Source organism: Quercus lobata, chromosome 4, assembly GCF_001633185.2.
Source record: "Quercus lobata isolate SW786 chromosome 4, ValleyOak3.0 Primary Assembly, whole genome shotgun sequence".
In the NCBI taxonomy this organism is placed as follows: Eukaryota; Viridiplantae; Streptophyta; class Magnoliopsida; order Fagales; family Fagaceae; genus Quercus; species Quercus lobata.
Window position 1 is genome coordinate 63,708,269 of NC_044907.1, and position 11,881 is coordinate 63,720,149.

The 11,881-nt window shown below is 36.2% G+C and overlaps 1 protein-coding gene across 1 annotated transcript; it reads left to right on the top strand.

The window, feature by feature from the left end:
- Positions 1-1,169: 1,169 nt before the first annotated feature.
- Positions 1,170-1,851, top strand: LOC115985577 (WAT1-related protein At1g21890-like; the record flags this gene model as incomplete). The annotated part of the gene is made up of 3 exons (XM_031108513.1): positions 1,170-1,334; positions 1,447-1,598; positions 1,710-1,851. Coding segments are annotated over 3 exons (459 nt in total), but the record flags the coding sequence as incomplete, so codon positions are not given.
- Between the last annotated feature and the right edge of the window lie 10,030 nt (positions 1,852-11,881).

Genomic DNA, 11,881 nt, shown 5'->3' on the forward strand with positions numbered 1-11,881 from the left:
TGTACTGAAACGTCAGGAACGTGACTTGGATAACTAAAAGATACCTTGCAATCAAAAGTGGTGTAAAATGGGCATGAAGGGGCTACTATCACATTGAGATCCTTCTTTCCTCCCATGGAGAAAGAAAGAAGAATCCCGAGGGGCTATTGTGGGGGTGAAAGGCCAAGAAGCCCATATCTATGTATATGTTGGGCCAAGGGCCCAGTCCGAGGAAGAACTCCTCCTTGGCCAAGCAAGGTCGAGGACAAAGGAAATGGTCTGCCATTAAGAGTGACACTCCAGACCATTCCATGGAAGAGGATAAGTATTAAAAAAGAACAAGACAAAGGAAGGCATGGAAATATCTAAGAGAAAGTTGCTACTGTTGCATTAAATGCTCTGCAACTAATCCATGCTTTTCAACCTTTACAACCACTCCCAAAGACTTTAGAGAGGGGCTGATGGAACAAGTATCAACACTATCAATTTGAATCTACACGTGGACGGTGGAAATGAGAGGAATATAGTATAAAACAGAGGAGAAGGGAAAAAAGAAGGGGGGGGAGGTGGAGCAATCTGGGTGCCAGACTTGTAACAAAGTCTTAAGAACAATACTTAAGAATCAACCTCCTTGGGTAAAATCCAAGGACGTCTTTCCCAAGTAAATATATGTTATCTTTCTTTCTTTATCATCAAAACCTATTGGTCGATCATTTAATTCGCAAAGGTCCAAGTTTCCAACCCATTATTTACAAATTCATTGTATTGGGGTCATTGAACCAAGACTCCATACATTTTGGGCTTGGGCCCCAAATTGTGACCATACAACTACTATAATGAAAGCCACACAATACCCAAAGTCACATATAAGTAGTTTTGATACCATTTTTCAAGAACCATGTATTCCCAAAATCTAAAACTATTATAACCATTTTTATATCCTTTTTTTTAACGATTAAAGCTTTTTTTTTTTTTAAAATTTGATTTCCCTAGGTTTTTTATTTTATTTATTTATTTAAGAAACAAACACACACAAGGGATTTCCTAAATCCTAAGCATTCTTGATTACTTTTTCTGGGTGCAATTTTTATGTTTCCTTGGCTTGCTTGCATTAGCTAGAGGATAACATTGTAAAAAACCATATATTGTTTATACTTTTTGTGATGATACTAACTGATGTCTGATGATTAATCCAGACTAAAACAATTAAGGAGTACTCATCACCTTTAGCTCTTACGGCATTGACATGCTTATCAGGCACGTTACTCTCAACAATCATGGCAGCAATTTTTGATCATAAACTTTCCTCTTGGAGGTTGTCATGGAACATTACCCTTCTTGCTCCCATTTATAGTGTAAGTTCTAGAACATTACCCATTTTTCAAGGAATTCGACTATATGGAATTACATATTGTACATAGTTTTGGTACGTAATTTAAGTGGTTATGTAAATGTCACATTTTATAGGGAGTTGCAATATGTGGAATTACATATTATCTACAAACATTGGTTTCACAAAGAAAAGGTCCAGTTTTCATGACAGCATTTAGACCATTGTGTACTCTACTTACAGCTATTATGGGACTACTAATTTTAAGAGAGGCATTGCACTTGGGAAGGTAAATACATTAGTTGTTTGTTTATTTGTTTGTTTACGAGCCTTTTCTCTATTCCTTCAAAGGAATGTGAATGGTAGATTCTGATTTATTTCTATTTTCAAACATTTGCAGTATCTTAGGAGCTATGTTGATCATTCTTGGTTTGTACATGACTCTATGGGGAAAAGAAAGTGAGAGAAAGAAGAAACACACTGAACGTGGAAGGTATGGGCAAACTATTGAGATCAAATTAGAAAATTGTAATGAACGTTGATGAGTACCTAATGAAATCCGTATGAGTTGTATGAAATAAGTAGTGGGGCCCAGGATAGCTACTCATGCTTTGATCTTCAGTATACTTGATAGTGAAGGCTTGGTAGCAATTTTATTCCGCCAATACTAGCAACATGGATTTGATCTCCGGTAGGTGCTTGTAGAGTTAGAAAATTACAGAACCCCATGGATTTCATAGAAGTAACTCCTAAAACTTGAAAAACGTGTATTAGGGTTTTGCTTTTATACTTAGCAGTGTTGGACTCAAACCCTAAACGTTTCACCGGCTGTTGGGTTTCAATTAAAATTCTATAGATTGTAGTTTGATCGGTTGAAAGTCTCTCTCGATCAGTTGAGCTTGACAGTTTATGAATTCTTTTTTCTGCAACTTGTATGTTTTTTAATCTTGACTTGTATCAATTTGAGCAATGTCTAAAACACTTCTAAGACACTAAGATCTTGTACTAGACATGTTTTTTGTTCTCAGTAAAATTAGAACCTAAACATTTAAGACTAAATATTTAGTCTAACGACTAGAATTGCTCTATTTTGGCCTATGTATTGGCCTGTGTATGGGACTGAGCCACTATAAAAAATAATTTCCATTGAAAACATTCAAAAAGCACTAGCCTCTGTTAAAGTGCAAGTGGAATCAATGTAGAATTTGCATTCAGTATTAGATCAATTTGGTTTTGTGCACAATCGAAAAACATATAAGATTAATTTATTGTCTTTTATTTAGTAATTAATAGTTTAAATTACATTAATCAAAAGGAGAGAACATAGTACTGCTCCTTAAATGGTGTATTTTTGGTTTTCCAATTAAAATCACCTATATAATTTTATGGATAAATACAGCAAATATAGTATTATCTTTTCTAAGATATTAAATTCGATAATGAAGTTATATTGGTTAATTATAGTTGATTTCAATAATTGAAGAATTAAGATACAACACCTAAAAGAAAATAGTATGTTTGGAATAAAGGGAGTTAAGAGGAGGAGAGTACGTTATAGTGTTAGGTTTTGAGTTTGCAATGTTGGCAAACCATGACAAAACATGACAAAAACTAAGTCTCATTAGTTTAGAATGGTCTACATTGAAGCCCAAGACAAAAAACTCAAGTTTGGGATAAAAACAAATGAGTTACAATCTGGTTGGTTCGATTGATACTCGATTGATGCTAGTGATTTTCGATTGATCAAAAATCGCATATCAGCAAAATCAGAAAAACGTAAAAAGGCCATAACTTATCCGCTTGAAGCCCAAATCGCGAGCTGTTTTTTCCAGTATTTAAAGGACATTATAAGCTAACCCTAGGTGGGGTTTTGAGAGTTTTTTAGAGAGATTAGAGTGCATCTTGTGCCTCTTTCTTAGATCTAGGATTTTGTACCCAAAAGCTCTCTTATGTCTTCTATCGGTGTTATTCCTTGAAGAATCTCAAGATCCGATGTTGTAGAAGTTGCTGCTTTCTCTAGTCATCAAAGGTGTTGATGATCTAAACCTTCAAGGGTGGTCTTGAAGTCACAAATAGGAGATTTTGTGTTGCTAAACCTTTGAGTGGGATCTCAAAGTCATAAACGTGGGTGTTTGTGTTTTGCAAAGGCCAAAGAAAGAAGGAGTCCGTGGTCTCGGAGCTTGCACGTGGTCATGTCAATAAGTTTCTACTGGTGGGTAGCAATAGGATGTTAGCGGTCTAAGTCTTATTGTAAAACTTTGATTCTTTCTAGTGGATTTGCTATTTACCTTGAGGATAGCTAGGTTAAATCCTCCCCAGGTTTTTTACCCTTTTCGTTTTCCTAGATTATCATATCATTGTGTTTTTTATTTTCCAGTGCTATACACTGATATGATATATTTGTGTTAACCTAGATTTATTAATTTGACTAAGTAATCACTTGGCTAATTACCTAGGTTAATCTGATTGTGGTTTTAAGGGGTCTAAAAACTATCATATAGTAATCTCCTATTCACACATTGGTCAAATATCTCTCCATTATTTTAGTCAAACTGAACTCTGTATGAGTTGAATGAAATAAATAGTGGGGTTGTACGTACTAATTTTAATGGAAAGGGTGTGCGAGTGGGGTGGGTGCACCGGGACCCAATTTTTTTTCATGCTTAGGCATTGCATGGAGGAGGAATTGAGAACAGTGAATCTATTCTTTCATAGCTTCATCACTATGAAAAGGATTAGCATTATTGCCGTTGGTGGCAATAATATTTTCATATATACCATCATTTATTCAACAGTTAAATTGTCCAAGAGTAGGAAGTGAAAGCAGTAAAAGAGAGAGATTGATTGATTTATTGAAATCATATATTCTCTGTGTAATTGCCAATTTGCTCTTCTCTGGATTGATCATAGTCATCAAGGTCTCTATAGAGAAAGGGTGCAGTCGTTATGTGCTATTGTCCTACGGACAAGCTTTTGGAGGTCTAACCACGGGTGTTCTTGCACTTCTCTACGAAAGGTTTCCTTCCATCTTTTCCCTTCTTTTATTGGCCCTTTCTTATTATCTTGGCACTAATCTTCTTTTGCTTCATTTTTTATTTCCTTATAAAATATTTTCATGTTTGTCTGTTTACCTTGGAGGGCAGGGTTGAATCCCTAATGTTTCTGTTGAAAACACCAATAGCAATTGGAAATATCAAATGATGCCAATTCAGTTACAAGACTCTTAATAAGGCCAAAATGGCCCATTAGCATTAATTTTTGAAATATTTAGCAACAGAGCACTGTTTCGAAAATAATTAGGGAAATACCACTTTTTCGGGCCCTATAGCGGCGTTTTCCTGCAAAATTTTTTTATAAGTCCCATAACAGGTTCAAGGGGCCCTATAGTGGCGTTTTTAAGCCCTATAGTGACGTTTTTGGGCCCTATAGCGACGTTTTCCTGCAAATTTTTTTTATAAGTCCCATAACAGGTTCAAGGGGCCCTATAGTGGCGTTTTTAAGCCCTATAGTGACGTTTTTGGGCCCTATAGCGGCGTTTTCCTGCAAAATTTTTTTATAAGTCCCATAACAGGTTCAAGGGGCCCTATAGTGGCGTTTTTTAAGCCCTATAGTGACGTTTTCGGGCCCTATAGCGGCGTTTTCAGAAAAAGTGGTACTTCCCTAATTATTTCCGAAACAGTGCTCTGTTGCTAAATATTTCAAAATTAATACTAATGGGCCATTTTGGCCCTCTTAATAACTTTCAATAATTCTCTCATTGATTATAAAAAAGTTATAAAGTGATATAGGGCAAAACTTAAGTACAATACCTTAGGTATAGTACCTTAGGTTTCCTACTTAAAATTTTGACATTTGTCCAATTTGTTAGGACATATGTGATTCAATATTAGGAACATGTGTCAATATATAATTGGCTAATCCTTTGACAAAACGCACTTTACTTGTAATTTGGTAGATCTTGGATGTGTTTAATGCTTCAAAGAACAAGATTTCAAGATTAAGTGTTAAAGCCATGCAAGTCCATCCAAGAAACAATTGAAGAAGTGCTGGATTTTAAAGTTCGAAAGCTAGTATCTATTGAGGTTTAAAAAGCTGTTTTAGGCCGTTACTCAACAGCTACTCAATAGATAGGTTATCTGTCAAGGTTTATGAAATTCAGTTTTTCAGAGCTGATTTCACTTCAATCTGTGAATAGATGTTTGAGCTTTCTTTTCTCACAACCCTAAACATATATAAGGATTGTTTTAAGGGCCGTCACAGCTGATACAACTCAATGCAAAAGTTTTTCACAAGCATATTGTGAACCAGAGAGATGTGTCCTAGTTCATCTTTCTATTCAAGAAGCTGTTGTGTTTGTATACTGTAGGGTTTTGTAACCAAGGAGCCTCATGATCTTCATTGTGTTGATGAACTGAAGAACTTTGTAGCCAACATCTTTCTCAAGTTGGTGAGTAAGCTGCGTACTGGGATTTGCACATCGAATTGGTTAGTCACATACTAGGAGCCGTGCATTAAAAGGAGAGATTGTCACTACAGAACAAGTCCAATTGAGTATTGGGGTAAGGGTTCAACTATAGGTTGGTATAAGGTACTGGAATTCCTTTACTTATAATCGCTTGTTGTGATAATAGTAAATTCTTGAGAGTGGTAACCTTAAAATTACCTAGTGTGGTTTTTGCCATGTAGGTTTTCTTAATTCATAAACAAATCACCATGTCAATTTATTTTCCGCTGTATTTTAACTTAGTTGGTGATTTGTTTGTGCTACCACGCTTATTGCATGCATATTTAATTAATTAATTAACTTGGACAATTAATTGGTTAATTCATCACAAAGGGTCAATACATTCTTGGCCTATCAAGTGGTATCAGAGCAGGCACACTCTAATTAGGTTCTAATCTTTACTGTGTGATCCATTGACCCCTATTTGTCATGGATAGAGGACAATATCTTATTATACCTCCTTTATTTGATGGCACTAACTATGCATATTGGAAAGTACACATGAGAGCTTTCTTATAGTCATTAGATGAAAAAGTGTGGCAAAATGTGGAGATAGGCTGGACCAAGCCAAAGGAAGCACCGGCTGATTCGGATGATGCTAAAGATCAAGGCGGCTAACTTCAACGGCAGGGCATTAAATGCTTTTTTCAGTGCGGTCATGAATGAAGAGTTCAAGAAGATATCCTCTATTGAAACTATGAAGGAAGCATAGACCATCCTCTAGACAACTTATGAAGGAACCAAGGCTGTAAAGAATTCAACGCTTCAGAGGCTTATCATGAGCTTTGAAGTTATTAAGATGGAGGAGGATGAGTCATTTGATGAGTTCTATGCCAAACTCTGCCTTTATTCTTGGGGAAACCATTCCTGGACTCAAGATTGTCAGAAAGGTGCTTAGATCTCTACTTGAGAGATTTCATGCCAAGATTTCCGCAATTGAGGAATTGAAGGATATTGACAAAATTCCTTTGATAGAGTTAGTTGGCAATCTGCAGACCTATGAGCTGGGTTTAACAAGGATAGGGAAATCTAGTAAGGGAAAAGCATGGCATTGAAGGCCAAGAGCAGTGACACAGATGAGTCTTCAGACGATGAAGATTCTAAGATGAAATCCTATATCATGAGGCAGTTCAAAAAATTTATGAAGAATGCCAATGCTAAAGGATTTGATAAAGATCGCAAGCAGTCTAGCTCATCTTAGTTCATGAATCAAGACAAAGGAAAGAAGGATGCGAGGGATGGCGTTCAATACACTATTCCCTTAGGACCAAAATGCTTTGGATGTCAAGGCTTCGGACACATGAAACAAGAGTGCCCTACATATCTCAAGACCATTGGGAAGAGCAAGACATTTGCTGCTACTTTGAGCAATACCGAGCCTGAAGATGACTTCAACAATAAGGATGATGGAATCCTAAATGCCTTCACTACCACTGTAAATCCTACTAAAGGGATTGTTGAAGATGTGGATGAAAAAGAAGGCTTGGTGAAGTCTAAATTTGAGAAGATGGATGAACAAGATGACATCCACACAGCCTATGCAAAATTATATAAGGTCTTCGAAAAACATAAGAAGTTGTAAGGGTGGCCACCAACAAGCTTAGTGAAGTAAGCTTGAATGAGAAGAAATTTCCACAAAGTTTGATAAAGCCAATAAGACCATTGGAGCACTGAGATTTGAGAATAATTTCTTGGCTGAGAAGACCAAGAAGCTTGAGGTAGAATTGTTCTAAGTCAGAGCTCAGTTGAAAAGGATTTCAAGTGCAAAGCTTGATGAGATGCTTAGTCTTCAGAAATCTACTTCCGATCGAACCGGTTTAGGGTATGATTTATCTTCTCCTAGTATTGCTTCTACTAGGACTACTGTTTTTGTTCCTCCTAGTAATAATGTCGAAAAATAATGATGTGCAAAATGTGTTAGCAAGTGAGAATATAGACAAGGGTAAATCTATCTTAGGAGCACCCCCTAAGTAGGATAAGAAAGAGATCAAAAACCCTAGGGCTAAGAAAGGAAACACTTAATAGCCTAAACAGAAGAAGCAGCATCTTTGTCATCACTGTGGAGCTGCTGGACATACTCAACCTAATGCTACAAGTGGTTAGCCACTCAACAGAGCAACATTATGATCTCATCAGGAAACCAGAATAAATTTTCATCCTCTTTTGCTCCTCTTGGAAATCTTCTCAAAGCCCTCATGTTCCTTTCGAACTTGAACGGTTTCAATTCTTCCCCTTCAATGCCAAATTAAGGGTTTGCTAAATGGAAAGGTTCTTCTAAGGTATGGAAGGAAAAAGGCTCCAAGTGATTTAGTCACTTTTTCTCTCTCTCCCCTTCTTGTTTTTGATTTTGAATTACTTGTGTGTTTTGCTTTCTTGTTTTTAGTCAGTCTAGTTTTATGCATTACTTTGTTTAACATGGTTTTGTATATTTATTTTTAATTTTGATTTTTTTTTTTCATAAAAATAAAAATAAAAATTGAAAAATCAGAAAAATACAAAAACAATTTGTGTTTGTGTACATTGGTACTTGTATACCTTGGATGGCCATTGAAACAAAGTTTTCTAAACTTTGTATTTTTTGTACCTTAGATGAGCATCTCTATGCACAACTAAACAAGTGAGTATTGTGGCTCATGTTTGTGATAAGTAAGATTAACTAAAAGAAATGCGTAAACCATCTCACCACTGTTGCCCACCAATCATGAAATGACATTTGTATACTTCAGCATAGCAAAAGTGGAATGTCAAATGCTTAACATCATTGGGTATTTATTTTATATCTCTTATATGCCCATGCATGGTTTGCTTAAAAGAAAGATATGCAAAGAAAAATAAAAAGCAAAAAGAATCAAAATGCTTTATATATGATTGCAAGCGTGTCTTCTAGGAGATGTGGGAGTTATAGAATATATCTCGAAGGTAATAGTTCCCATCAAACAGTTATGATTGTGTGTGAGTTAAAGTGATTTTCTCATATCTCAAATCGTCATAACATGTAGACACGTATGCAGTCTTGCGATATTTTTCACACATGACATACAATATTCTTTGCTACTTTTGATACATGTTCAGGTACAATGTAATTTGGTCATCATAAGGAATATGTGTTAATGTATGCTCACTAAACTGTCTTAACTTGTTTTTGAAATATAAAATTGGTTAGACTTGTTTAGTGTGTGTGTGTGTGTGTTTTGGATCGTTGTGCTTGACATTTTTCTTGTTGAGAGATGATTTTGAGATCTTAAAATGTTGGCTGGATCTTTGGTTGAGTAGCATGTTTGATTGCATTCATGTCTGTGTTTTTCTCTTCTTTGAAAAGCTATTTTAAAGCAATCTGAACAGCTTCTAGACACCTCTCGACAGCTAAGCTATCTATCAAGCCCCTTCAGCTTCTTTTATCGCATTCTCGATAGTTTCTCGATAGCTACTCGATCCATCGAGGAACTTTCTAGATGCTCGATAGCTTCTTGATCCATTGAGCCCCTTTTGTTGTGGACACCTCTCAACATATCCTCGATAGCTATTTCTCATGTTTTTATTCTCGACAAATCTCGATACCTCTCGATCCATCGAGAAACTATAGTTCCTACAAATAGGGTCCGTGCAATGTTTTCTTCATTTCTGCTTGATATCTCTCGATAGAAAATGTCGTCTCACCTTCCTAATCACCTCTCTCTAACTCCAAACTTCATTCCCAAGAGATTTTAGGCCTAGATTGGTCTTTCTTCTTCTGGTAAGATCTCCCTTCTTTCACTTTTTCATGTATTTCATGTTTTTGACCTAACTTTTGGGATTTTTTGATAAACTTTGGGGTTTTTCAAAAATTTTGGACTTTTTGTGAAATTTTTGGGACGGGTTTTTATTTAAATGAGTCATGAATATTTTAGATGTGTGTTTACTTTGTTGCAATGATGTGTGCTGGTAGGTCTGGATTAGGCTAAGCCCATGATGTTTTTAAGTTTACATGTCATATGTTCATGCATACATACCTTCATTTTTCTTTATTTTGATATTGATTTGTGTTGTTGCTTTTCTGTATGTTTCTTTCTCTCCAAGTTAGACTTCTAGGAGAACTTTTCACAACGAGGCATTCATTCAGAACACCAAGTCGTTCTGTGATTATACAGGAGTTTTACTCCAATATACACGGATTTGATACTTCAGTACCTCATTTTATTACTCAAGTTTGAGGTACACACATCGTAGCTACTCTGGATATTGTATTTGAGGTGCTACACATTCCTAGGGTAGTGCATCCTGACTACCCTAGCTACGATCATCTAAGGACTGTGTCCAAAGATGAACTCTCGTCTCCATTTTATGAGACACCTTCATCTTGGGGTGACCGTCAAAACATCCCTTGCTTGGGCTTTGCAATAGGTCCGAGATTCCTTAATATGGTGATGACATTCATTCTCCATCCATTGTCTCACTATAACTCCATCACAGAGCCTCGTGCTTGATTTTTGTAATCCCTTCTTGAGGGATTTTCTATTGATTTTCCCTTTCACTTCATCTTATCCCTCATAGATGTCTATAGGGATACAGCGACCTATGATAAGCTCATTTTTCTTTCGGCTATTATGCAGATCCTTCGCCACTTTTTTGTCTTTTATCCCGCGTCTCCTCATTTCTCGATCATGTGTACCATAGATATGGCTACCGTAAAACGGAGTGAGGCCCAGCTTCGACTGAAGTGGCCACAGACATAGATAGCAGCTCCACCAGCTTCTTCTGCTCTTTCCACATTCGCACCTTCTTCATCGGTGGGTGGTGTAACCCTCGAGGCAGTCATGGCACAGCTGCAACGCATAGATGCTTGCCTTGACACACTCAGTAATGAGTTGTGTTAAGTGAAGACCCGTGTCGACCGTATTGCTAGACGGTAGGCTCGCCTTGGTGGCTTCTTGGAGTCTCCCTCTCCTTCTCTAGAGGCATTTGAGGATGGGGACAATGATGGTGACTCCGACGACGAGGATGAGGATGCTAGCTTGCCCAGTGATGATGAGATGTCTACTTGATTTACTTACCCTTTGTCACTCGTGACAAAAATGGGGAGTAGTTTTGATATGAGAGTAGTCATATACATAGGAGTAGAGTTAGTATAGGAGATTTTTGTTAGGAGGAGTGTCTATTTTTTAGGGATGTAGTGAGGACTTATGTATATTTTTTTTTTCTTCTTTTAGAGATACATTGTTCTTACATTGTGATAACAAACCTTGTATTTATGATGTTATATATATAATGAGGTTGTTATTACAGTTCTTTCACCTATCTTTACATGTGTTGTTTCTTTTCTCTCTTTATGCACATGATTCTTATATATTGTATGCAATCTTTTATTTCTGTTTCACACTAAGTTGCTGTGATGAGTTTTGTTTAAAGTGTTTCAGAAATACAGGTTGTCAAAGTCTTCTTGCCATGAACTCTCTTCTTGCAAAGTTTTCAAGAGTTTGTGTTAGGATAGATTTTATTGTATTCAACAAGTGACTATGAGTTGAGTGATTTATGAGTTTAGTGAAAGGCATAGATCCTACCATTTGAAAGATTTGAAGTCATGGGTTCTCTTGCAGTTGCAGTATAGGAAAAAAGAAGGAAGAAGGGAAAGAAAAAGAATTTTTAGTTTTAACGCCGTTTGTTTGGGTTGTTAAATTGGACAGATGTCAAAATTTTAAGTAGAGAATCTAAGTTACTGTACCTAAGTTTTACCCAGTGAAATAATGCTATCCATAACTTATTAATGGGAAATGTTAACTAATGCGCATTGGTTTAAGGGCTATTTTTAGAAACATTTTATTGGGAAAATGATAAAACAATAAATATTTTTGATCGCTTTTTATATTTCCCATGAAAGTTGTGATAAAATTTTTCTATTATGATTTATTAGTAATTACTTTAAGAGCATCCGTTAACATAATCCTTAATGTATAAAGAGCATAGCAAAAATGTTGGACATCCGTTATCTTCGATGAACATCAACAACAAAAAGAATTTACTCTTTGCCATAGTAAAATGTAGGTCGCACTTGAATTAGGAGAGTATTCAAGTCCTCATTCCTCACTAATCAT